At 40.3% G+C, this 27,800-nt stretch overlaps 2 protein-coding genes across 5 annotated transcripts in view; one reads left to right on the top strand and one right to left on the bottom strand.

The window, feature by feature from the left end:
• IQGAP2 (IQ motif containing GTPase activating protein 2) overlaps nucleotides 1–27,800 on the bottom strand; it is a 127,298-nt gene that overhangs the window by 9,963 nt on the left and 89,535 nt on the right. For all 4 annotated transcript variants that reach the window (XM_040579117.1, XM_040579119.1, XM_040579118.1 and 1 more), the window contains 16 exons: nucleotides 21,257–21,347; nucleotides 16,636–16,797; nucleotides 14,796–14,938; nucleotides 13,897–14,067; nucleotides 12,302–12,385; nucleotides 11,545–11,616; nucleotides 11,312–11,381; nucleotides 10,788–10,996; nucleotides 9,900–10,049; nucleotides 8,968–9,131; nucleotides 8,106–8,330; nucleotides 7,358–7,498; nucleotides 6,938–7,022; nucleotides 5,116–5,348; nucleotides 2,873–3,005; nucleotides 136–238 (listed from right to left, as the gene is read on the bottom strand). In XM_040579117.1, coding sequence (XP_040435051.1) covers nucleotides 136–238; nucleotides 2,873–3,005; nucleotides 5,116–5,348; nucleotides 6,938–7,022; nucleotides 7,358–7,498; nucleotides 8,106–8,330; nucleotides 8,968–9,131; nucleotides 9,900–10,049; nucleotides 10,788–10,996; nucleotides 11,312–11,381; nucleotides 11,545–11,616; nucleotides 12,302–12,385; nucleotides 13,897–14,067; nucleotides 14,796–14,938; nucleotides 16,636–16,797; nucleotides 21,257–21,347 — 2,236 coding nt within the window. The remainder of the gene's footprint in view (nucleotides 1–135; nucleotides 239–2,872; nucleotides 3,006–5,115; nucleotides 5,349–6,937; nucleotides 7,023–7,357; nucleotides 7,499–8,105; nucleotides 8,331–8,967; nucleotides 9,132–9,899; nucleotides 10,050–10,787; nucleotides 10,997–11,311; nucleotides 11,382–11,544; nucleotides 11,617–12,301; nucleotides 12,386–13,896; nucleotides 14,068–14,795; nucleotides 14,939–16,635; nucleotides 16,798–21,256; nucleotides 21,348–27,800) is intronic.
• Nucleotides 23,200–27,572, top strand: F2RL2 (coagulation factor II thrombin receptor like 2). Its single transcript, XM_040579122.1, has 2 exons — nucleotides 23,200–23,499; nucleotides 25,165–27,572. The coding sequence occupies exons 1-2, from the start codon at nucleotides 23,304–23,306 to the stop codon at nucleotides 26,250–26,252; spliced, it is 1,284 nt and encodes a 427-aa protein (XP_040435056.1). The 5' UTR covers nucleotides 23,200–23,303; the 3' UTR covers nucleotides 26,253–27,572.

The raw sequence follows: 27,800 nt of genomic DNA, 5'->3' as shown, positions 1-27,800 counted from the left end.
ACAATAAGTGTTCAGAAAAGAACTATAGTAAATGAAGAAGCTTTCACCATGGGTGACACAAGAGTATTTAAATCAAGCTCTTGTTTAACTCTGCCCCTAGGGTGAAGTTAACCTTAAAGAAGAAGAACTGTATACCCAGGAAAGACTCTACATCAGGAACAGGTCCCAGCCCTTCCAGCAATTCGTTCAGCAGGTCATTCGGCTCAGTAGCAATGGCATCCTGGTGTTCTAATAGTAGCTATAAACAAATGTTAATAAAGTCATCATCATCAAAAAAAGCCCCAACAAAAAAACCACCCAGCATTCCCAGTGTGTTTATACTTGTAAATAAATCTGGAGACTAAACACTGAAAAATACAGACTTAGTGTGATTAGGATTAAGGAGGACCCAAAGTGGGGAAGCATGCTCAGTTCCAGACTATGAGTTTAGAATTGTTCTTGCCATAAAACAGCTTGCTATGCTCCTCTGTCAATTGTCTCTGGAGTGCTGAACATCACAGCTAAGCAGAAGGTTAAAATTTGCCTTTAGGACTAATGAAGTACCACAGAGTAAAGGGTGATAATCCCAAGTAGAGCATCTCAGCGCTGCATCCTGAACTAAGCACACAAAGGAATGAAGACTGGGTTGTTGGTCCACAGAAAGATACCTTTTTTTTCTGTATATCCACTCCAGTACCTTACAACGGTATCCGTGATACCGTTCAAAAATTACTATATTTTGTGAGTGAGAAGCCAGCTATGCAACACCTAATAGACTTAGAAGTTGCAGGAGATTTGTGAACATATGCACAATAGCTTCCATACCTGGGCACATTCTCAAAACTTTAAGCCACAAAAATACTGGTAAACCAAATTAATGAAGACCATGAATGGGGCAGTTACATTTTCTTGAAAACAGGCCCTTGCTATCTGTAAGAAAAGTAACATCATGCTGGCTTAAATAAAGCCAGCAACATTAGTGATGGCTAGATTCAACAGTCCGCTACCCATAGAAGCAATATTCCCTGTGTGGAAGACAGATGGAAAGATGTAGTGTCACTAAGCTTCACTGAAATTTAGCTTCAGCAAAGCATGCACAGTAGGCAAAAATGCCAGGATTCCAAGTACTTTAAACACTGCAAGTTATAGTCATTCAAAAGTTACTGGCTACTAGAAACTCAATGACAACTAGAAGGTGTACGTCAAGAAAAAAAAAGGTATTCCAGACATACTTATAAGACACAGTGAACTTAAGTCCATAACCGTGAACTTGTTTTAAAAAAGTTTCTCTTATGTGCAGCAGTTACCCCACACTGTACATAATGTTGACCATGATACTGTGGGAACTGCTGAGAAACACTGTATGTACTCATTAGAGCTTCACTATGCTTGACGCCATACAAGCACAGAGTGACAGAGACATTCACAGGACAAATTCTCTGGGGCAGAGCCAAGAGATACATGGGGAAGAACTAAAAAACCCGAGCTGGTGAATGCAGCAGTTCCCTCATTCCAGCTACACCCTACAGAGGTGTGCAATGAAAATTAAGTTTAGGCAAGTGCCTTGGAAGATGATGACAGAGGGCAGATTTGAGAACAGCTTCTGAAGCTGAGCTACACATGACAAACTGTTTATGCATCTCCTGTTATTCAAACTAGGGGTATTTTTGAGCTGTATGACCAAAATGGAAATTTTAATTTACATTTGTAGGAACAGTGCAGTGTGAGCAGACAACTCAGGCTTAGGCTCCCAGAGGTGGTTTGGTGGAAGAGGTGGCACATGACAAGGAGAATCACCTGGTAAATGTACTGCACACAGATAATACCGTGGTCTTCAGAACTATTTGCTTGTTTGCTCTAAGCAGGCAAGTGCATGTAGTCATGTTATCAAAAAAAGACCATTTCCTTGACCTCCTTTGTTTGGCAATTAATTTTCATTAAATTACATCATATTTTGTAGAGTATTTTATTAGCTAATATAAAATTGCATAGCAATGCTCTGTGCCGTTAAGATCAAATAACATACTAGACATGCAACAGACCCACTAAAAGGAATATTTGAGCAACACTAGTGTTTAAATGTAAGCTCTGATCATAAACATGCAGACATAAGTCTATGCTTTAAAAAATTAAAAGTAAGAATAGGCATAAAGGCAATCCAGAAAATAGGTTTTTAGGCTATTAGTTTTCACTTGAATAAAGCTGACTTGGAGTATGGTGTAGTGGGAGTTAGGTATTCTACCTTTTCTATAGTGTATCTGACAATATTTGTTCTTTTTGGGGTGGTAAGGCGGGGCAGGGGCAGGGAACAGTTTGCAAGCCAGGAAACAGATAGTAATATCCCAGCTTTAAAAAGACCATGTGGTAGACATTTAACTTACACCCTAATGAGTCATACTACAGAACAGTTAATCTGTTCTTTACCCATGATAAAGAACCGGCAGGATCCCACAGCTCAGTCCTTCCAAATCAGACATTTGCATCTGCTTCCAACAAAACATATGACAGAATTCCAGTCATGAAATACACTGACTTTTCCTCTGTTCCCACAGTCAAAGGAGCTTCTTCAAACTGGCATCACTTTCTTAGCCAAGACAAGAAAGTATTTTTAAGTATAAATAGAAGTGTCACACTAGATTAGAACAAAAATATTCCTCCCTTCTATCAGAAAATGTTATATTTTTACATATATATATAAATGTCATTTGAGATGATGCTTTTACATGGAAGCAGTCTTCTAGGAAAAATGCAATCTAATACTGAATTCCAGACACGAACTGAAGAAATTATGTCAAAAGGGAGAATGAATACTAAGCTTCCCCAGAGACTGTTTGTTGCAAATGTTTAATAATCTGTGAACTTTAGTCTGAGTAGTGTATTTTCATTGACTTACTGAATGGGTATTGATAATTTCTTCAATGGAGATATATATGACAGGTTTGCTAAGGGTCACCATGTCAGAGTATTCATCAATATTGAATTTCTCCTCTGGTTCAGGAACATCACATGCTGCTTGAAAAAAATTCCTGAGAGAAAATTAGAAATACTTCACTAATTATCCCCTATAAACTCAGTTAGCCTATAACATAAAAAACCCCACAATCAGATCTTTGACATGCATTATATTCCTCTTACAACCTGCAGTATACACTTGGTTTCTAAAGGAACCTTTTAAAGGAAGCAACACATTTATACAACAACAAAAATGCCTATCTTTCCTGTACAGCTGGAGGAAGATTGTTTTAAAGGTAATTTTCTTTTCTCCTTATTCAATGAAATGCGATATTTTAATGTAAATTTTAAACACCTAGAGAAATCTGTATTTAGTGCTCTAGAAGATACGAAAGGATTTCTCCAGAGACACCCTCCAGTTTTATGAAGGCACTTGTAGTGTGAAGCATGCCAAGAAGAAATTATTTGAAACAGCTGCACATAATTACCACTGGGCATACAAATATTTAATTTGCTGTTACTCAAACTGAGCTGCTCAAACTGACAGGAAGTGTAGTATTGTTTATGAATGCCAGAATCTTCAGAGGGAAAAACGCAGTGTGGTTGAAGTGTTACTTTGACATGACTAGCATGTACATGGACCTGAGACCTGCTTCCCAAGACAAGAGGTGTGTATCCAGGCTACTGACAGCTCCAGGGATATGCACAGGCAGCCAAGACACAGCAAGGTCCTCCCATCAGAGGACTGCTTTGTTTCCCAAAGAGGACCTGAATTGGAGCACCTGGGAGAAAGAGTTTTAGATGAGGCCTACAGGCATGCTGCAGGAGCTGTACTGCCTTCACTGTGCCAGCCCTGTGCTGCTGATGAAGATGCACATTTCAGGTTTAGAGAACCTTTAAATTTGGTATTAAAAAAACCAAAACAAACCCAAAACCTAGGACTCCTCAGTTTGGAGAGGAAAATCTGAGCAATATGATAATGTTGTACAAAATCACAGTGGTGGGACAAGGGGGTATGCAATCCAACTAGCATGAAAATATTAATTTCAAATAAATGAAAGCAAGCACTGGTTTAACTGACAGGTAGCACAATACTGATTATTGCTTCAGCAGGAGATTGTGGAGGTAGATCATCTCGAAGGTTTAAGAAGGGTTTGGACAACTTCCTGCAGAAGGTAATAAATGCATAGGAAAAGATCTAGGTAGGGCTGCTAGCTTTTAACACAGCTAGCATTGCAATTGCAGTTGTTGAGTGAGCACAAGCAGAACAGGCAGCTAAGAGCACTGTTGGTGTTTGTGGAGGGTTTAGTTAAAGTGCAGAGCACAATCACGCAGAGACTCAGCTTCATATAAAGTTGGCTTAATTAGGGGAGGAATTCTTCCTTTTGTAGTGATCAAGGGGCTAACTAGAGTAGGCTCTCTCTTTCATAAGCATTTGTTATTATTGCTAAAACACTTTCTACCCTATTGTTTCTTCATGCTTACAATGTCACGCCCTTAAATACTTCATTAAACAGAATGACTAATTTTAACTGTCTGTATTTATGGCAAATCTCACAAGGAAACCCTTTATGTGAACAGTGCATTTGCTTTCATGAAGGGCAGACACTAAAGATGGAAGTTCTGAAAGTGAGTTTGTCATAAAGCTTAAGAACACTTCAAGCTAATAATAGCAATCACCCAAAAAGATAGGCAATAATCCCAAAGAACTAGTGTCCCAGAGTATAGCAAAACATGCTATTTCCTATGACTGCAAGATGAAATAATAAGATCTGTGTGGAATCTCTTGGCAAAGATGAAAGAATAAAAACAAAACCCACAGCTTTTTCTTGACCAATAGCTTTGTTCTTCTGAAAAAACATTCAGCTGTCCTCCTGACACAAAGAACACATACATTATCCAGCAGAAATTATCACCCCACGCAGCTCTCACAATGTGTTTGCAGTAAGGAAGCCTTACTGCAACCAAGCCAGCAGAGATGACCAGTTCTTAAAGTAATGCTCAAGCAGAAACACAGCCTGTTACTCCCACTTCAGCTTCCTCAGCAGTGAGGAATTCTCTATGGCAGATCACTGAACATTTTTAACTTTGAGCAAGGAATTCCTACAGATAAGGAGTCTACCTGCCTTACACATCCTAGAGCAGAGCTCTTACTGTATAGATGCTTGTGAGGGCTTTGCATACCTGAACTTCTGGTATGTCTGTGAGAGGTAGGTGTTCATAGAGGATAGATGTTCGCTCTCTCCTTCAAAGAGTTTGTTAGAAGCAGCATGCTGAAGGACTTTGGCAACACAGCCTAGGTTCCTCCTCTGGTCAGAGTGTATCTGACCCCCAGCTGTCATATCAATTATATCAAAACCATCAGGAGCAACAATGGCAGGGTTCATGTAACGATAGTACAGGAGATTGCCCACAATCTATAAGAAAAAAATCAAGATATCTTCCCTTTGCATACAGAATTACATTTTACAAAACATGATCAGTCATTTTTACTTCTGATTTAGACCACAGGAACCAGTGCTAGAACCACCCCTAAGACATATGTGTTACCTGTGTGCCTAACTGAAAGAACCTGTGATGCTTTATAAGATGTGCCTCTTACAACTGCGAACATCAGTTATGGACTATTACAATGACATTTCAAATTGGTGCTTACTTTAGGTCAGCTAATGCAATGCATTGAGCTGAATAATAAAGATAAATACAACTCTTCTAGATTTAGCAAGGATCAGCTCTAGAGGCTCGTTCTCTGAAGTGCCGGCCAGCAGCTAATGCATTCATTGACAAGGAACACAATTTTTTATGAAGACTGCATGCAGCCCTAAAAGACTAGAGAACAGATTTTTCCAAACTTCAATTTCTATAATGAAGTTACTGTAACTTGTATTATGCAGATGGTGGCTTCAAATCATTCCTGACCTCAGAAACAGGCAGAACTTTCTGCAATTTGCCTCAGCTTACATGTGGTCACCTGCAGAACTTCCAACTTACACATTTAAAGGCTTTCAGTTGGGTGCCTTATGATCCATTTGCTATTTAGTTTTTTTTTTTTATAAATTGAGCAATGCCTTAATCTGTGTTGCTGGAGCGATGGATGGAAGGACCCCATAAATGGTACTTGCAAGTATTTCCAATGCATTGTTAAAACACAAAAGAGCAGAATTAATTTTTCAGCTGAAAAGTCTGAGGTCTTTTAGGCATCAGGAGATATTTTTTAAACACCGAACAGTATCTTTTTGAGGAGTAGTAAGGAAGTTGTATTGAAATGAATACTTTGTAATTTTAGGACCGTGTCATTAAACACTAATGAAAGCATCTTTACTAAAGTGCTAATAGTTCTAATTTGAGAGAGTTGCCAGTCTCTCAGCTGGCTGGAAAGCTCATGGAGCAATGCCCCTAACCCCTCTGAAAAGGCACCATGGCTGTGGTTGGTTAGTGGTGATCAGTGTGCTGGTACTGTGCTTATGACTTACACTTTACTTTCAGTCTGTACAAATGTCATTTCTAAAACTTTTACAACCTTTTTAAGTAATGTAATGATCTACTTGAAATTTTGTTTTAAAGCCCTTTCTCATTCTATTTAAATATTAACACAATTTTAAAACAAATAATTTTTTAATATGTTAACAACTACAGGCAAGGGGGAGAAAAGAAGAAAAAGACCGCAGTGGTCTCATGAAAGGACTGCTGGTGGTAAAGACCATAGTACAAAACCAAACCTCTAGATGATTCAGATGAACTCCAGCCTTCTGAGAACAATTACTATCCAGAACAGGTTGGGCACTGTTTTCTGTAAGAATTGCTGAGCACCCAGACTAAAGTAGCTAGGTTGAGGCAAAAGAGTTCCCTTCTCCTCCCCTTTCATCACCCCTTTTCAACCCAAGAAGTGCCAAATTCTGTCAGTAAATGCTGGTATTCTCAGTTCCTTAGAATGCTTAAGTGTCAACAAAAATCCCATTTGGCATTAAAAGAACAAGGTGCTGGCAGTTTTCCCTCAGAAGCCTACCTTTAATAGTTCATCTTCTGTTGCATCTGGGAATTTCTCATGGAGTGAGCTCTTCAGAACTTTGGCTATATATCTCATTCCATAACTATGTGTAGAACAGATGAAAAGGAGAAATATTGGAAAGACTTAGATGAAACATAATAATAATTTTCTAGTCAGCCAAGTTAATGGCTTTTTCCCTAGCCACTTAAAACACAAAACAAGAGGTAATGGAAAACACAAGAAGTTTCAAGTAGGAGGAGAAGCTCAAGAGGCTGCTAAAGCAGAGCAGAAGTGGAGAAACCACTCCCTCTACTGGGAAAGTCAGCAGAGAGGCATATATCATATGCCATGGAATTTGACAGGTTCTCCACTGAGTTTCAAGTGAAACTTCACTGTGCACATGAACTGCAGCTTGGAGAGTCTTAACTCAGCACTTACGGCATCATATTGAGAGAAGAGAATATGGATGTGAGAACTTTGTCAGTTACTGCTCGCAAACTCTGAATTGATGATTCCAGTTTATTGACCACTTCTGTGTGTGTTAATGCTTGTTCTGTGGTTACATCATATGGCAATTTGCTGCAAAACAAACAGATATTAAACCAGGATAAATGTATCTGAGAATAAAATGCATTTATTTTTGCTTCATAGGAGCAATAAGTGAATTGGAAAAAAGTCAGACAAATACAGTTGAAATAGGCTAACAAAAGCCTCAGGTGCATAACCTTCCCTTTTGTGGAGGGGGGCAGTTTGTTTAGGTGGGGGTGCACACACCATCATGTACCTTCCCTTAAATACAAAAGAGGAATCCTAATCCATGGCATGCATCTCCGCATCTCAGTCCCAGCATAGCTCCTCAAAAACCTGGGACACTGCTAACATACTGTTATTAAACCTGGGGAAAAGGCTGTAAGTTCTTCCATGGCATAGTCTACTACACTTACAAAGATTAAGTAATTGATGTTTAGAAGTTCGTGACCAGGGAAGTGATCCCTTTGTTGTTCACAACAAGTAGAAGTACCTGTGTTTTAAGCATCTATCCCCAAAAACCTCTCATTGTGCTGCAGGAAAATGGAGAAGGGATGCATGGGGGCAAGTGCAATTTGTCAGAGAAGGGAAGGGAGACCAGAACTGAGGGATCCCTCAAGCATTTACATGGTACAGCATGCCCAGGTTCCTCACTCACCTGGCCTCACCAGTCTGCATTTCTAGCTGGTTTACCCATGACTTGTACACATCCACAGGACTAGTGTTGATTACAAGGGACTTGTCCTCCATGATCTCCTTCACCACTGGGGCTAGGAGCTGGCGCAGAGTGTTCTGTCCACGAGCACCTCGATTGAAGCTGACGACCATCTTAATGACAGTAGGGTTTCCAGTAACAATATCCTGTATCTGGTCTACCTTAGAGCTGTATCAGGAACAAAACAGTTCTCAGATCTGACCTGTGTATGCAGTTACCCATGTTTTCAAAACCCACTCTTTTTAAATTATCCTGTTTCCATGTTGAAACATGTTTACACAGTCTATTTCTAAGCCTTTCATATAAAACAAAATTATAGAAACTACTGCCTGAATTCTATATGTGTTATAATAATGTCCCTGGAACATAGCATAGTTAGTGGCAGCTAATATATAACTGATTCAGAACCAAATACCTGTTCAGGGCATAAAATAAGATACTGTTTTTTCAGGATAAGCCACCAGTGTCTACTTAAAGAACACACATTCACGTAGAGAAAAAAAAGACTTTCTCCACCCTTAGATACTCAAGCACAAAACCAAGAAACACTAGTGTCTGGTTTTTCAAAGTGATTTTTTTCCATACAAAAATATTGTCCACCATAGAATTTTTTCCTGAATTGCAAATGGCTTGAGAAAGCAAATAAGTTACCTTGAAAATGAATTTATCTAGTAAGAAAAATAGGCATACAATTTTACAGCAGTTTAAAGGTTAACCATCAGATTATTTTAGGTGTGTATCTGGTCTACCTATTTGAACTGTCTGCAACACAAATTAACTTAAGTCTTCTTGTGAGTGCACATACTTTATCTCCTCTTCTAGAGCAGTTTTGAAGAGTTTGAGAAGCAGATATTCTTCTCTTTGATTGGAGGCATAGTTGTATAGAGTGAAGATGACTGTATCCATAAACTTGGTTGATCTGTTTTGTGGCATCTGGAAAATCAGCTTCGCCAGATATGTGGGATTAGTCTACAAAACAAACAAGTGATGTAAATACTACTGTCCAGGACAAACTACCCCCCAGCGGTGGGGCAGCTCTCTACATTTGTCAACACCAAAATCATTTATGTTGACTCCCATATATGTCACTTTTCCACACTGGCTTTACTTTTTCCAAATCCTAATGCAGAAAACACACTGAATACTGCAGTTAGATAAGTGTGAATAGCACCAGTAAGGATTTTATCTGTAGTCTCCAAAGAGTACCTCTGTGCATCAGGTCTATATGTCTGATGACAATGATAATTTACCAAATGACAGTGGCTGTCTACCAAGATGACATTGCATACTACGTGTCCTTTTAAGTATTAGAGAACATCTGCCCTAGGAAGATCTAAAATTCTTCTTGAAAAACTTCAGTGAGGTAAAAAGAGCACAATAACAGATGCAGTATAAGCTGTCAGCTGCGTAGCATGCAACTTTTCCACTCCATATAACACACAGTAGTAGTGGCAGTAATTTACATGGACAAAAGATATATGGAGGAAAACATTTGTCTTTGGCTTCCATACAGATTGAAGTTATTCTCAAGAAAGAAAAGAAGGTATATTTCTCACACAGTTTGAGAAAATCCTTGCTTTCTTTAATCACAGGAAATATTAGAATTCAATCAGTATTTGCTGCAGTCTGCATACTACTATGGAAATCTTTTCATAATCACTGAAACAAAGCAAGAAATATATTTCTAGATTTTCTTTAGCAATTTACTGCCACGTTAATTTTTACATTAGGATTTACCTGTAAAAGGTAGAATAAATGTTGATAAGCCTCCAGTTTCTTTCTTCTCTCTTTACTCAAACCTTTGATGCCCTGTTTGTCAACCATAACCATCTCTTCCAGCTGGCTTTTGCTCTTTTTGTTAAGTTTCTTGCTGTGCAGTACCACATCCTGCCGACAGACAATTGAAAATCTGTATTATATATATATTCACAGAACAGGCAAATGGGAGAAAATTACATTTTCCCAGCTATGTTAAATGCAATATTCCTTGCAGGGCCTTCATTAGCAGCTTCGTATATTTTACTGCTCTATTCACTAACCAGTCTTTTGAACATCTTTTCCTTGTCACCAGTACGGCTTGCCAACAATGACGAACTGGGAAACCTGATCTCACATACAGATTCATTCATCATTTAGTTAACAACGAACAAGCTCTCAAATATGATGAGAAGTCTAGTCTATTCTACCACAGAAAAGATGCTTAAAATCTGCCAAGCAATTGCTGTTACCCACATAGCAAAACTAAGAGTGACATTCAGTAGCAAACTGACGTACCACTCAGGGCAACACAACATCTACCACAAAGTATTTTCAGAAGATTAAGACACACAAAGAAATTTAATTTACCAGGAGTATTTTAACTAATTGAGGGCAACCAAGCACTAGCATGGGTTACTTAGGGAGGCTGTGGAGTCTCCACCCTTGAATACATTCAAAAGCTGTCTACACATGGTCCTGGGCAACCTGCTCTGGGTGGCAGTGCTTGAGCATGGGGGTTGGACCAGGTGACCTGCAGAGGTCTCCTCCAACCTCAGCCATGCTGTGATTGTGTAAATCCTGAGCTCCTTCAACACATGGAAGTGCTCAGTGCATTCTAGCAAGGGAGCCTGAACAGAGTCTGCTGACCTGAAGAGTGATTCTGTTTTTCACCAGCAGTCCAATCTTTATATCCATTAAGTTCAAGTCCTTCTCCAGCTGTTGATTGGATCGAATTTTTGTAACCACTTCTTCCCTTAACCTTGTTACTTCTAGTTCTTCTTGAAAGTCTAAGTCACTTTGGTCCAAGAGGTAGGCAAATTTGCGCACGACAGCCAAGGGTGGATTTTCAGCACCAACTGTAGTTGAAGTAAATAGGCTTGTTAGTTGACATAATAGTGAACACCCCTAAACCCCCCAGGAAACTGTTGCTGTGCATAAAGTTTTGGAACTGCAGAGAGAAGGTTATGCTAATTAAAGCAATGTTTTTGTCATACTGTTTAAGTACAGCTACCCAAAATTTTTCAGTTTCAGCTGTAAACCAATTTATTTACAAACACACCTGTTTTTGAAAGAGAACAGGAGACAAATCCCAGGTGAAAGTTTTTAAAAAATGATTGAACACAGTAGCATACTATTTCCCAAATATACAACATTCAACTGTTACCACTTACTTAGTGTTCTGTAGTCCTCCCTGGCTTTGTTTGCTCTGAGAAACGCTTGTATCTTCACAATTTGGTCACTCTGGAAGGGACCAACATTAAGCAAAAGAATCTAGTTAGGATGCATTTCTGCTCAGAAACACCCTGCAGAACCTTCACCCTCTTCCCCAAGATTCCCCAAACTGCCCTTGCTGTCATGTTACCCTACTTTAATGCTTCACATTCAAAATGGAGAAAGGACTTACATGATCCTTGAAGTATTGCAGCCGTTTCCTGTAAGCTGTCTTTGCTAGCCACATTTTGACCCATGACTGAATCTGAAAATTGAATAAAATTTAAGAAAACCTTAACAGACATTGCACAAACTGTTCCCTGTGTGTGTATGAAGCTTGCTTACAACAGCCCTCTTCCACACACTGTTCTCTCCTGCTTGGGACCATAAATGACTGTACCACTAAACTCCAACAGTCCTGTGACCAGAATAATGGACTTCAACTGAAAGAGCAAGTTGAGTTCAAGGGTCTACCAGTCGTGTGTTGCATTATTTTTGGAAGTAATTTCTACCTTCAAGTCTCAGCTCTCCGTTGTAAACCAGTCTCCTTCAGAGACAGGAGGTCAATATCCCATCTGTGATCTATGATCTACTCATGAGACACTAACCCAGTAACATCTCAGAAAAGTGAACACTTTCCAGACAGATAGATTTGACAGCTTTTAAGGAAATAACACTCAAATATTTTCAAATTTAGTATTATGGAAATGAAAGCATAAGGAAATCTCTATTATGAGCCACACAAGCTCAGCAAAGCCTGACAGAAGTCAAGCACAGAGCTTTCAAGAAGCAATTTACTTAAGCTGACAATTCAATAATTTTCAACATCATTCAAATTCCTGTAGCACAAGTCCCTCCTGTTTGTGTTCCTAATCTCTGATTCCCAGGTGGTGGAGGACCAAGCCAAAGGGTAAAATATACTCAGGCCTCAAAGCACAATGGAATCTTACCTTAACAATAGCAGCAACGTTGCCTTGAAGCACCTTTAGTCTGTCAATGTAACTTTTCCGTTGTTTGAAGCCTTTCCAGAAAGCCTATTTTATAAAAGGCAGAAGACCATTATTACTAATAAAAACCTAATATTTATTAAAATATACATACACTAAAATAATTGTTTATCCTATAGAAAAAACCTGTTACTGTGGTGAAAAGATAACTAAGGTGTAAGTAAGCTTGCCTCTATATTTTTAAGGTGCCCTGATAAATCTTGTGTTAATTTGGCCAATCTCAGCACAAACAATTTGTTGCCCAATGCTGACGCCATCATTACTGTTATCACCAGTACACCCTCATCCTTTGCTGTCGCAATCACCAACTTCATCCCACATGGGGAAGACTCTGCCATCTCTTGTGCATTACATCCAAAACCTGCCCCCTAACTAGCTGGACCCCCATTGCTCTTGGCCTGGCCTCCTTCCCAAGTCTTTGGTCTTCTAGAGTTGCTCAGAATCATCTTGTACCACAGACAAGAACGCCCAGTTCCCTCACACGGCAATCCCTTTGCAAGCTCAGAAGCAAAGTCTTGCCAAGGAACCCAACAACAGGGATAACAGGGAGTCTTGTCTTTACCATATTTTGGCTTTCATCTCTGTCCAGCCGGTAACAGTCTTGTCCTCTACTTGTTGTCTTGTCACAAGTCATTTTTATTTTAAAACCCACAGAAAACAATCAGAGAACAACTTTATTCACCTACATTTCTCTCTGTTTTTGAACCTGCTCACAGACCCTGTATTCCTCAAATAACAGTACAGTCATTTGCTGGGCTCAGACGTCATGCCAGAAAATGAAAAGCCAATCCCAATGACAGCTGCTAATGGTAAAGGTACATATCATCATGAAGTTACTATAGATTAAAAAAAAAGTTGTACATTTTTTCTAGAATGTAGGGGGGGGGTAGGTGGGTGTGACTGATTATTTTTCAAGGCTGGAATAAATTGTTTCTAACAGGAGATGGCTATTTCACCATTTAAAACCACTGTGCATGCATTTGTCAGTGTTCACACACTCAGCAGAAAGTTTCCTTTATACTCTTCTTGGAGTTCAGCAAACCGGAGACATACAAGAAATACTGCTAAAGCCTGAGAACACCAGAGCGGCTGACACTCCCTACCCAGCTATGACCTCATGGAGCAGAAGCAAACCACTTCCAACTGGGGATAGTCTAGAAAGGAATGTATTTCTTAAGTCGTACTTTGCCAAGGAATTTTTGCTTCAATACTCAACAAATATCTTCTGATCTTGTATGATCATGTTACATGGTTAGGTGTACCACAGCCAGGGCTATGTATTTCTAGTGGGAGTCTTCTCCCACTAGACTGCATGCCAATATAAGCAATTCTTTTAAAAGTGGATATTTGCTATTTAAAAGCATAATTACTCCAATAAGGACAAGAACATATTTGTGGATGTAAGAAGTTTGAACTGCTGCTGATCAAAACAGGGAGACCAACCTATCTGAGGATTTTATCAGTGGTGGTAGTAATCAGCTACATCACCCTTGCAGAAGTTGCCCAAGCCATGTTACCTTCTTGTTCTAGGACAATACCTGTATTTTGATGGCAGATGGTTCCTGGTTTTGAAGGTATGCTTTTCTCTCCTGATAATTTTTTCTGACTAAGAATCCCCTTGCTCGGGCTTGCATCTGAACAACCAGATTTTCATTAGCAAGCCACAGCTGCTCTCGATTGTAATCTGCTGTAACTTGCCCAACAATGCTCTGTTAAGAGATCACAGAAGAAGGTCATTTAAAAGCAAAAATCCTCAAGCCAAAACCATCCTGGAATTTGATCTGTGTTCTGTCCATCATCTGTACAGGTGATGTACATCCTATCCAAGCCCCTCTGATTTACCCCTAGATTTTAATCTAGTATGAAGGAAGAGCTACTCTGCTACCACTGAATTTTGAATAATTTATTTTTTTAATAAAAATAACACCTGGGCAGAAGCTCATGTGGTCTATTTTGTCCCAAGTTACACTTCATACCAACACAAAACCTCTACAGCAAGGGAGTTTAAGTATCATACTCAACCTATAGAGCATGAAAATACAAGAATGCTGTCAAATGATTGGATTTAAACATAAAACAATGTTTCCGCCTGCCCACAAACATATCATGAAATTTCTTGTCATAGGCCAATACAAAGTCCAAAAAATATAAAGGGATATGAGAACAGACTTTCCTCTGTCTGTGCCTGCTGGTGGCCATTAAAAGGAATGCTGTAACTTTCAGTTAAGAAGTCCTTGAATCATTGTCAGACATCAAACAGAAGGCTGTGCTATCACTGTCTGCTTAAACTTCAGTTGCTCCTATTATCAGAAGCAGACACTGAAGTGATCTTTAACCTCATCCAGCACAGCCTCTTCCCTTGATATTGCCACGTCTTGCTATCTCTCTCTCCAATGTTTATGCTGCATTTGCAACAACAATCATTTCAGCCACTTACTTGGATTTCTTCACCAGTTAACCACGAAGTTTTTGGTACAACTCCTTCAGGAGCATCACAGGTACCTTCCTCAGTTTCCACATTGTAATAGTAATCGTACATGTTTTTCATTACGAGTTTAATCCATGGACTTTCAGTAGAATCTAAAAGCAATACATACCATTAGTGTACATTTGTGCCTTGTTACACTGAGCAATTACAGCTCCCCCTACCCATTTCCCATCTCTGCATTTGCTACAAAGCCATTTTACATGCAAAGTCACTACATATCTTGGCCCAGTGTGTCAGAAGGATGTTTTCAAAATGTCCTGTTAGTGGATCAGGATCATTCTAGAACGAAAAAGCTATGACATTAGTACTGATCCAGTGCCAGCTTCTCCAAACCCCAACGTGCCAAGTTAGTGCTCACTCCTGAAAGAGCATGTGTGTGCGCTACGTCTTCTATCATCACTCACGTAATTGGAACCAAAAACTGTAATTTATTTTTTTTAAAAAAAGTTGTTCTTGTCTTCTGGCCAAAAGGTGGACTTATTGACACTTAGCTCACACAGGACATTTCCTATATCCACATCATTGTCTCGTTTAGTGCTTTGGTAAACAAGGCTGTATCCTGACAGGCAGGAAAAGCCTCATTTCCTCATGGACAAAAGGCCCCAAGGTAAAGCTGATAAGGTCAGTTGTGCAAAATGCCCTCTCAAAACTCAGACTGCAGGATGAAACATGCCCACCTACTGAAAAGAAAATGTACTACATTAACAGGAACTTTTATTTTAATTATTAGCTAATCTTGCCTGCTGATCTTGGCTGCATTAGCTATGATGTACTTGCAGCTCTAACATGACAAAACAACCCATCATCTTGCTATAGGCAGATTCTACCTCCAGCTTTTGCCGATACCTGCTGCTCTGGCAATGCACAGGGACCGTAAGCAAACTATGGACACTCTGGCAGAGCCTGGATTGATCTTTGACAGTAACCTGTAAGGTTGAAGTATGCAGCCTAACCCTTCTCTGCATCTGCTAACTCAAAAAAATAAATACGAGAGTAATGTGGTTTTCTGGGAAGATAGATTAATCTATTGACAGTCACAGAGAAGCTGCCTTAAATCCATGCAGAGGCTAGTTTGAGACTCTAGAAAGACTTAGCTAAACTCTGGAAATAGCTGGACATGTTTCTGGAGGCTATGACCCCATGGGAAGCCCATGCTGGCGCAGGGTCCTAGCAGGACCTGTGGACCCATGGAGAGAGCAGCCCACGCTGGAGCAGGTTTCCTGGCAGGACTTGTGACCCCGTGGGGGACCCAGCTGGAGCTGGGTGTGAAGAGCAGCAGCCACAGGGAGGGACTCATGTTGGAGGAGTTCATGGAGGACTGTCTCCCATGGGAGCGACCCCACGCTGGGGCAGGGCAGAGCGTGAGGAGCCTCCCCTGAGGGGGCAGGAGCAGCAGGGGCAGCGTGTGAGGGGCTGACCGCAGCCCCCACGCCCCGACCCCTGTGCCACTGAAGGGGAGGTAGAGAAATTCAGGAGTGAAGTTAAGCCCGGGAGAAGTCAGGTGTTGGGGGAAGGTGTTTGTAAGTTTTAGGTTTATTTCTCATTATTTTATTCTCATTTGAATAGTAATACGTTAAACTGATTTCCCCAATCTGAGTCTGTTCTGCCTGTGATGGTAACTGGTGAGCGGTCTCTCCCTGTCCTTATCTTGACACACAAGCTATATTTTCTTGCCCTGTCTGGTTGAGGAGGGGACTGATAGAGAGGCTTGGTATGCACCTGGTGTCCAGCCAGGGTCAAGCCACCACGTATGGACAAGTGGAACTGTCCTTTTCAGGGAGGTTTTTACCTTCTCTGGTTTTCAGGCTCTTGGCTTCAAAGAGGTTCCTGAAGTAGGCTTCAGCACACTCAGGAATGACTCTTAATCCAAACTTGGACTGCAGTATCATCAGGATTCGCTGTGAATCACCCTTCTCCAAGCTCTTGTTAATCATTGATGTTCCAACAGCCACTAGAGTAAAATAATGACATAGAAAATTAAGTGGTTCATGCTTCAGGTACCTACAGCTCTAGCCCCCAGCAACTTTGATAATGGACTTCTAAGGCTGGCACACATGGACAGCATGACATACAGAGCAACTCAGTGCTTCACCCATCTGTAGCCTCCTTCATGCTTGTAAGGACACGTATTTCAGAGAACAGCAAGCTTGTTAGATAGAAAGCGTGCACTCCACCCAGGCTGGGATGCAGCCACAGCACAACTGAGAGCAGCCTGAGCACATAGCTGCTACCCTATCAAGTGACACACCAGACGACACCAAGGCAGAGGCTGAGGTACCCCCACACTCAGCCTGCCCTAAGAAACAAGCCATAATCCGTTGATCACTTGGAAGCCTTTTAAAGATGCATGAAGTCATTTGGTTATAAGCTGTAAACCTCAACATTCACTTTTACTGTATAAAATGTGAATAAAAACTTATTGCCTTGAGCAGTCTTGCAACACTAACTTCATCCTCATCGGGATCCTGAAGGGACCCTTTCTCATCCTCACTGCCAGAGAGCTTGTTTGAAGCTGATGCAGCAAATTCATGCCCTTGAGTTTGCCAGAGATGCAGCTTTTGCTTCCAGGGCACGTGAAAGTTCCCTGAGAGGTGATGATATGAAGCGTGTTCAAATTTTGAGGTTATATGACGTTACCCATACTCCACTTCAGGACTTCCTAAGCATCCTTTGCTTTGTGCAGGTCCCACCATCACCGAAGGTGCTGCTTCCACCACACCTGACAGCATGGAGCAGCACACACCACTTCAAATCGCCTTAGACACTAGAGGTATATGCTGCTTTAGAAACTGTCGCTCTGGTCTTTAATGGTGTTCCTTCAAATCTAAATTCAAGATCCATGCACAGAGGAACAAATGAATAGACATATGGCTAGAACATATACATTATATATTTTGGCTTAAGTGAACCTGGCTACCTTTGCACCCCACAGCTGCACTTCATGTGGCAGCACCAACCATTTTTCCTTATCTTGTGTATATCCAGATCAATGCAAAAAAAAAGGTCCTTCCGTAGACTCAGTGCTCTGCCTACACAAAGCTGACCCAAAAGGTGCTCAGTATCAGGAGCCTATGTACAGGAGGAGCCACTGAGACTGAGTTAGCAGGAGAGCATTTCAGGAAGACGAACAGTTTTTCTTTGTGGTTAGTTTGACTAAGGTGGAATGGGTGGCTTTGGCTAGAGAGTAACAGATCAATCTCCAAATACATTGGCAGCCAGCTGAGAAGCAAAGTGAATGGACAATGCCACACCACCGCCACCTGGATTTCTATGAGATAGCATCCTGCCATTTTTCTATGTTTTGAAACAGACCCCTCCTCATGAGACTGGACCTGACTTTTACCACAGCTGAGGTATTGTGATGCCTAGGCATCCGGCCCCAGCAGTGAGAAAGCAGGAGAAACTGGGTAGCCGCATATTACTAGCTTGCTGCTGCTGGTCTGGGTGGTTCTGTAGGGCAGGGGTCCTCAAACTGTTTAACCAGGGGGCCGGCGCGCGGATGCATTGGCAGGCAGTCATCTGCGGCTGCTTGGTTCCCCCTCCCAACCCCCGGGGGGGGGGGGCGGGGTGGGGGGTGGTGCGAGGGGCTCTGTAAATACCAGGGGCTGGATTGAGGACCCTGGGGGGCCATATCTGGCCCACGGGCCATAGTTTGAGGACCACTGCTCTAGGGGCTCAGCCCTACCCATACGCAGTCCTCATTGACTCTGCTCACCAGTATTTCAATGCTTTTCTTCCTCTTTTTCTTCCTATAGTTACGAGTGCTGGAAGCTGTTATTATGAAGACAAAAGAGCACACAACCTAGCTAAGAGTTGTTTCTGTAGGTCTCCTGCTGCTTGGCTTTCCCCCCATGTTTTAATTAATTATGCCTTTATTTTTGAGGGGAAGTACAGGAAAAATGTTTAGTAGGGAAAAAACACAATTCAACAGAAATTATTCCTTTCCATTGAAGTGCTAGCAATTAATACTGCAGCTCTTGCTCTAAAGGAGAGCCATATGAAAGCTGTAAAATTATAAGATAAATGGAGCTTAGCCATCCCCAGCTGCAGCAGAACTGTGGGCTCCAGTCTGCTCCTGCAGCAGTTGGGAAGCCATTACCAGATTAACACTGTGAAGGGCACTTTTTCACATCCATCCTCTCTTCAAACAGCTATGACAGACAAAGATGTAGTTGTCTGGAGCGATAAGCCTGAACTCTCAACAGGGCCAGAGTTCAGCTTTTTCCTGTGACTGGGACTCTCTCATGACAGATCTTGCCTTGACAGACAGACTTTTCCTGTGCAAGACTGATACTGTAATATTAATTATTACAAGAGTAATCCTATAGTATTCAATATTTAAATAAGTCATAAAAATTAATTTGGAAGGGACCAAGACTGTTTCTGTACAGCTAACAGTACCTTCTCTTATTTTACTGCCATTACTGCAGCAATCTCAAAAATACACTTTGTTCTGACTGAAAAATAAATCTGACTGCCTTGCAGAAGTTTTGGAATGGGACACAGGGAGTTATTTACCTTTCAAAAACAGCATCTCTGAGATATATCAAAATAAAAGTGCATTTCCAAGTTGTGAATCAAGCTGAACTTTAAGTTTAGATGATGTGAGTACAACATACTAGCTTCCTGAGACAGGATGTGTTTGTTACAGGAAGTATCAGGGTCTGTGCCGTGGGGAAATGTTAAATCTCAGGTTTTAGCTGCAAAGCCTGAGTGCTCTCCTGAAGAATGTGCTGTGCTGACACTGCTTCCTTTCAACCCAGAGGGCAGAGTACAGGGAAACAGTTATTTCCACAAGTAACTTGTTAAAATAGTTCTACTGATCATGCTTGACTGAAAAGCTGCATATTTACTACAGACATAGATTATATGAAAAGATTTTACTACAACTAGCTAGTGGATGGAGCATGGGCCTATCATTCGCAACATTGTATGGTATTGGTATTGGCATTGGATAATGCTGTGCTAATTTCTGCAGGCCATTTATGAGTTATATTCTTAACGCTTTTACACCAGTGGACACAAAGATGTTTCCAAGTTACTCTTTAGCTTTAACCGACATCCGTTTAATAAGCTATGTGTTTCTGTCCCTTTTCTGCACTTAGATGTTTCCTCATGCCTTTGGATGGCATTGGAAAGTGTTTTTGTCCGCAGTAGAAGCTATCTGCACTCCTGAGTAGAACTGCTCAGCTGAGACAATGTGTGTGCATCTGACCCTGTCTCGGAAAACACAAGCCAGGCGCTTTTCACTACAGCTGTGACCTACAAAAATACTTCAAGATGTCTTTGGTGTATCTGACTGGTTACATCAATGCTGTATGAACTGATCAAATCGATTCTAAAGTAACAGTAATGCTAAACTGAATGTTTCTGTAGCAGGGATAGAATATTTTGTAATAGCCAGCTGTGTTTGTTTTCTTCCACCCACAACTTCCCAAGCACTAGCTACTGACGTAGCCTGCCTGTAAGTAAACAGGCTGCCCCACTGCACCAAAGAAGGCTGAATGCAGCACTGCAGGAATGCACCGACTTCAGCAGTTGTATTCACAAGCTCTTAGGGCGCAAAAGGCAGCGACACTGACTCACCCAAAGCCAAGTCAAGCAGAAGGTGAGCCAATACCCAATGCCAAACAGCCTCAGCTAGTTTGTGCTGGCCCCAGGCAGGGCCAGGTAAAGATGCCACCACGCTCTGCCATGTCCCCTGCACACCCAGCTACACTTGCTTCCACGTTACTTGCCAAAATTTATTATGAATATTCTTCTAAAATGTTTATATTCAATCCAAACTTCGATAGAAGGTGTGGAGTGTATCCAGTACGTAATGCTCTGACAGGATAAGCCTCATCATTTTTCCTACGGTTTTCCTCCTCTTTACAGATTGGAGGAACACACACTTCTCCAAAAAGTCTGAGTGCTCTTTTTACACTACTTTCAAAATCAATATGTTCCTAATTTTTGTTTGTTAGCACTTAATAAAAGGTATTATAATGACATAGGAATAGGAAAGTTGTTTGCTTATAAGAATTTGCTCTTAAAACACGCATCAAGATTTTTGTCTTATATAAGCAAAATAAAGTCTTGAGCAGTATATCCCTCCTCATTCCACATATCTTTCTGTTTCACCAGCTATGTGAAGAAACACTAACACTAGAAATCTTGGTCATGATGTTAACCTGTGTAACCAAATCCACTAAATTAGCCAAGCATTAAGGATTGCCACTTTAGATAAAATCACACCACCCCAGAGATCTAAATCACCCTAATTTCAGTATGACAAAGAACACACATTCATTTCTTTTGATTTTTTTTTTAAAAGGGCTGTCACATTTCTCCGAAGTGAAAAGAAATAGATTATTAATTTCAGTTTTTCAAGACTAACAAAAGCAATGCAGTTGCAGGTTAATACTTACAGATTACTGCTTCTTTTATATTGTTATTAGCATCACTGATTCCTTTTTGTATTTCATCCAGCCAAAGAAGCGCTGATTCATCTTGTGATTCCTGGAAAAAGAATAGAGGAAAGACTTGAAAAAAATGAATTATAACAGAAGTTGCCTGAACGTACTGATAGAGCTCTGATATACAGTCTCCTCTTGTGAAGCCCTTGGACCCGAACAAGAATTTGACTCCTTAAAAATCAGCAGTAAAACACATCCATATTCTATTTACTGACTTGAATAATCTCCTTTTCAAATACAAAGCCCTGAAAGTTTTCATGTATAGAAGACACCATCCTGCTAATGATCAATAAAAATTTTAAGTGAAGCTAGAAACATTTTCATTTCCATGATAAATATGCAATGTAATCCGAGTGTCAAATAAAGCCACATGTTATCAGGCAGCACTGTAATAGCACATGAAGAGCAGAAAGCAGAACACTGCAGGAAGCTGGCCTTCTTTCAGGATTCCTTATTCTGAAAGGATCTGCGTGTACACCTGAATACATATTACGTTAGAAAATAACAGCTCAAGTTTAGTAACAATGACTTAGCTCAGGTGGTAAATGTTTCAGGAATTGAGCAGCAGAGCAGGTCTCACTTCTTACAGGTTAACAGTACATGGCCTTAAACCCAAGTTAAAGTAGAAGGTGCAGGAGGGTGGGCTCAGCATCCCCACTAACCAACCCTGCTGGGTTCACAGGTGAACCAGCAGTTCAGCTGAGAAAGTAGGATTTTACAGCTAAAGTTACATTAAAGATCTAGTGGTGGTGGGAAAAAAAAAAATCATTCTAAAGAAGAAAAGCAAGCACCAGGTCTATAATGGACCAATGAGAGAAACTGGAATGTACTGATTCAATAAAGATCTAGGCATATATAAACATATTTCAGGAAAAAAACCCAGAAACTCTCTCAAACTAAGACAGTATGGACAGAGAACCATCTTCGCTATTAATATCCCTGGTTTTGTGCCCAACTCCGGGCCAAAAAAGCAGTAAGTCTGTTACCTATGGAAATGACAAAAAGAAAACAGGGTAAAACCCCCTAAAGACAGACTGTCCAGTTTCCATCATATATCTAAAGAAGGTGGCAGAATATCTAAATAAAATCAAGTAGTATCAGGGTAATCGCATGACAGCGGACACAGAGCAAGTTTTTCCTAACACGGAAGTTACAGTTACCACTTGAGAGAATGTACACTGATTTCCCAAACTACAGCTGACAATTTTGAGAAAAGGACTGAGAAACTAAAAATTCTTATTCCTTATCTGATGTCCAGCTTTTACACACCAAACACAAGAACAGACAATTACTGCTCTGGAGCCAAGTACAGCTTATGCCGAGCCTCGCTGCTAGCTTGGAAGCCAGACCAAGACTTGGGGAATTTTGTCTGCTAGAGCAAGCTGCTGTTACTTGACATTCAAGGAAAATATAAATAATAAAAAAACAGCCAAGCAGAGAAAAAGGAAGGGATCAACAAAAGAGAAGATGAAAACAGACGAAAAGTTTTAGAGGCTGCAGGCTGTGGAGGGGTGGGAACTGCCCGAGCACAGCCGGCAGCCAGGCTGAAGGAGCACAGACAGCTAACAGCTGGTAGGGAGGTAAAAGACACAGCAGAGCACACTTTTCTTCATTTCTACGTGTGGCTTGCTTTCACCTTTGCATTTGCTAAGCCAAGATCATCACACTTCTCCAAGCCTGGCTTCTTCCTTGAGAAGGGTACAGAGTTCAGCAACGTGGCATTTTGGTCTGTGAATGAGACCCTTGAAGTTTACTAAACACGCCCTTTGATTTTTCCAGAAAACACCTTTCTACCAAGTATCTGTATGTACAGGTTCGAGTAGAACACCCCACATTGGCTTCAGGCTTGTGGTAAATTAGGAGTTAAATCACTGCTGTAAAGCAGTTTTATCTCTGTGTTGGGCAGAGGCTGAAACTGAGTCATGTGTGCATATTTGGATTCGTCACACCCTCTTGCTGTAGTAGACAAAGAACAAACTAGTTCCTTGCCATAAACCTCATGCTTACAGGATGCTTCTGGAGGACAGATCAATCATTCTTTAGTCCCTTTACCGCGGGGAAAAAACATCCCCACAAAATGCCTCAAGATGAACTAGAGCAGCATCGTTGTTTGGCTAGCTGGATTTCACGTACTACAATGAAGATACTGGTTTTCACTGGACTGCTCTCTCTCACCTCCAATCTTTTCACAACAGGTGAGTCCTCCTTTCTGTATCTATCCCATACTTTAGTCAATAACCTGGGCTTCTTGATAAAGTTGGCGCTTCACTAACTTGAAAGGGTTGTACACACATTACAGAAAATCGGGAAGTCTTGCTTAAGGCAGATTTTTCTTCTTCTATTTCAGTGACAACTTACCTCCCCCCAGTCACTTTCTATAAGGAATTTTATTTATGCGATCTGTCTTCACTTACTGAAAATGGATCTTATCTCTAGTATTTCTGTAGCGATATGGTAATTTTAAACCTGTAGAGTTTCTGCTTTAAAACATTCAACAGAATTATGACTTCATAGATGGTGTTATTAGAAGGAAATGCTCAGATAACTATTGTGACAAAAATAACCAAAGGAAATGATCAAATAGGCCCATTTTTTTTCTCACTAGAATTAAAGCTGTTTTCAAAGCAAGCTCATTTTGAAAAGCTATTTTATATATACACAGAATGCACGGGCATGCACATATATGTCTCTTAAACAGTGACTAAAATTAATTTTCTGAATTAACCATCCAGAAAATTATTTAAAAGGGACACAGGCTACTAATGATAATTTCAAAACATTCTACCTTAGATCTGCCAGTAAACACTGATAAAACTGTTTTCCATATTTTATTCCAATATGGAATGGTAAAAGAAAAATGCACAGGTTGTCATCCAAATTCCAGTTTGCTTCTGAATTCCAGTTTCAAGATCCATTCTTTAAGCTTTACACCAAATCTTTTTGCAAACGCAGCTAAGAGAAGTTTTAAATGGTAAAATTACATAGCTGTTTTTTCTGCAAAACCTGTTTTGTAACACATGGGTTTAGAAGATATTTTGATATCTGTGCTTCATCTGGAAACGTCAACGTGTCTACAAAGTTCTCTACTAAAGACTGAGGAACAGGCATTAGTAAAAGTGGCATCATTAGCTTTGCCCACATGCTAACAATATTTGGTCACTGAAAATTTTCCTGCTGCATGAAAAGTTTTATTCATTTACCAATACGTTTGATCTAATACCAGTCCAGGCATTTGTTTTCAGTTCTTAAGACTAACTGCCCTTCCTCACATGTGATAAGCTGAAAAGATCTGGTTTGCTTTAGTCAGAAGCTGAATAACATTAATTTGGTATGTGAGACTAAAAAATTGAGGGTAATTTCAATTTTCTAATATGAAAGTTTCAGCCTGTGCTAGGCAAGATAGCACTTTTTGCATCTTTTGCAGTCATGCATTTTATTGATGAAGTGACAAGGTTAATGCCACTGTTTGCTTTGGAAATTCTGATCAAGCCTACACCAAGGCTGCTGCTTACGTGATGAATTCCCATCACTGCTACTGAGAAAAACTATCTACAGGTGATAAAGATTAGACAAGCGTGATATTTTTTTATCAAAGATTATTGAAAACATGCAAAATGCAGAAAGGTCAGCTTAACACTGAATTCATGCTAAATTTTCAAGGATGGGAGTGAGATGACAAAGTGAAGATCCTCCTTGAGTACGTTTGGTATGAACATCAAATGCAAAGGAGAATGCCACCAAATCTTTTAAACGTATATTACTTTTCTCATGGAAATGTTTATCTTTCTCCATACCTGAAGGTGAATTATATTGCTATTGCAGTAGTTTCCCATTTTTAACAGTTTTAACTTTTTTTTAAGCTTCAGAATTTTCACTGAATAGCTCTGCAATTAAAACAGTGTCTCTTATCAAGACTTTCCGTGGAATTTCAGCAAGAGACTATGACTACATCCCCCCTTATGCTATGGAAGGGGAGACAACAACCATTCATATCAGAGAACACAAGTGCTCTTCAAAAAAGTCAAATGACTCCACTTTAACAGAAGTAAACAATACTACACTGGAGTACCTGACCAGTTCTCTGAGCACGAAGCTAATACCCACCGTCTACCTCAGTGCTGTTTTATTGGGTGTGCCTTCCAATGCCATCATTTTGTGGATGCTGCTCTTCAGGATCCGGTCTGTGTGCACTGCCATCCTCTACGCAAACCTGGCAGTTTCTGATCTGCTTTTCTGCATTGTGCTGCCCTTCAAAATAGCATACCACATCAATGGGAACAACTGGATTTTTGGGGAAATGATGTGTCGAACTACCACTGCGGTGTTTTATGGCAACATGTACTGCTCCATTCTGCTGCTTACGTGCATCAGTGTCAGCCGCTACGTGGCCATCGTTCACCCCTTCACCTACAAGAGCCTGCCAAAACGTGCCTATGCCATCACTGTCTGTGCTACCGTGTGGGCCATAGTCTTCTTGTACATGCTCCCACTCTGCATAATGCAACAAAGCTATTACGTGAAACAGCTGGACATTTATACCTGCCATGATGTGCACAACACCTGTGAAATGGTATCTTCCTTCCAGTTCTACTACTATGTTTCTTTAGTTATCTTTGGGTTTTTAATACCTCTTGCAACCATTGTTTTCTGCTATGTCTCAATTATACAGACACTCAAGACTAATGAATGGTTCTGGTATGTTAAAGTCAGCCTATTGATCCTTACAATCTTTGCTATTTGCTTTGTGCCAAGCAATATTATCCTTATTATCCACCACATCAACTATTACTACTACAACAGAGATGAGTTGTACTCTTTTTATCTAATTGCTTTATGCCTTAGCAGCTTAAACAGTTGTTTTGACCCTTTCCTTTATTTTCTGATGTCAAAAATTAGAAGTCAATCCAATATTTACCTAACAATGGTTAAAATATCCAGGGAAAAATGAATTTAGTTCTATATTTATATTATTGGAATTATGATTTTGTGTAGTATTAACCCAGGTAGCAACAAATCTCAGGTGCAACAATTTAACTTAAAAATTTAAAGTGTTAACAACCACAATCTCCATAAAATTTATTTCCTTCCACACACCACAAAAGGAATATCTTCAGAAATACACTTATCCAGGCCTATAATTTTATCACATCTATTACAGCATCTGGTGTACCTAGATTCAGGGAAGTGGCTCTGAACTTTCATTTCCTTCTGAGATTACAACTTTCACGGCCACAGAGAAGAAACCAGAATATCAGTCATCATAGCCCCTGAACACCAGAATGGGAATCAATATCTGAACAGTACTCTTAGGCCTGTTCATGATTTCTAAATACTTCAAGTTAGCTCTCAGCCTACAATCACTGCTGGAACAGTGATGCGAAAACAAGTTTTTGGCCCAGTGGAAATGGGAACAAGTAAAAGCATTTTCTAAGTGTCTAGGAGCCATTAAGCTTTGCAGAAGCTCCCTGTCACACAGCCAAGAGCAAATACTGCCCTGGATGTTGAAAACTAAAGAGCCAGAGTCCCCACAGGTTCAAGGAGCTGTAAATCTATAGCTGCAGACACAGAGCCCGACACTTCCAAGGCAGCATCTCCTACGAGGCTGCTTAACCAGCTTTGCACTGAAGACTTGTTCTTCCACTTCCTCAGTGCCTGCACTCCTCTAGCCCATGAGGATTGCTGGGAGCTAACCCTTATCACTGTGAATCCAGGCATGTATTATTCCTGCTTGGTAAGCAAAACAGGGAAGACACTTTGTAGAATTCTCTATTTCCACATCCTCACAGGAAATGCCTACAGTGTTACAAATACTGGAGCTAGTTATGATTGATTGTCCCCGTTAAAGCAAAGCGTCAGCTTCTACATTTACAGAAACTCAATAGCTACATACATACTGAGTATAAGTCCAACAAAACAAGCTCAGTAGTTGGTATTTGTATTTGTAACTACAGCATGTAAGACAGTGATGAGAGAAAGTGTTTTACATCAGTTTGATAATAGTACTGTAAAAAACTTTAAATGAAGTCATTTGCACTGGAAAATGTCTTCAAGGAATTTGCAGCCTGGCAAGACGCCTCTTCTTCAATTTCTTCTGGCTCCTAGTTCAAATTAGTTTTAATCATGCCATTCCCTCAACATGCACAAGAACAGACTTTAAAGATCACCTTAAAGTAATCCAGATGTCATGCAACTGTTGTAAATATAAAACCCATGAACCTAACTGTAAAACCTGTGTGCCTATCACTCAAAAAATAAAATAACATAGGAATCACTTCAGAGTTTGGCACATCTGTTTAACTTTTCAGGTATCCATAATATATTCCCTTAACACAGGGTTTCTCATTACAAGGACCTGAATATGCTTGGTTTGAAATGGGCTTGAGAACTGTTAGAAGCTGTGGTTTAAGATTACAGGAATAAATAGATTCCATATTTACCTTTTCAGTTTCAAGCAAGGAACAAATAGGTGTGATCTAGGATGAAGACCTGTAATGTG

The sequence above is a fragment of the Falco naumanni genome, chromosome Z, assembly GCF_017639655.2.
Source record: "Falco naumanni isolate bFalNau1 chromosome Z, bFalNau1.pat, whole genome shotgun sequence".
NCBI classification, from domain to species: Eukaryota; Metazoa; Chordata; class Aves; order Falconiformes; family Falconidae; genus Falco; species Falco naumanni.
This window is presented reverse-complemented; position numbering and strand designations above follow the sequence as displayed.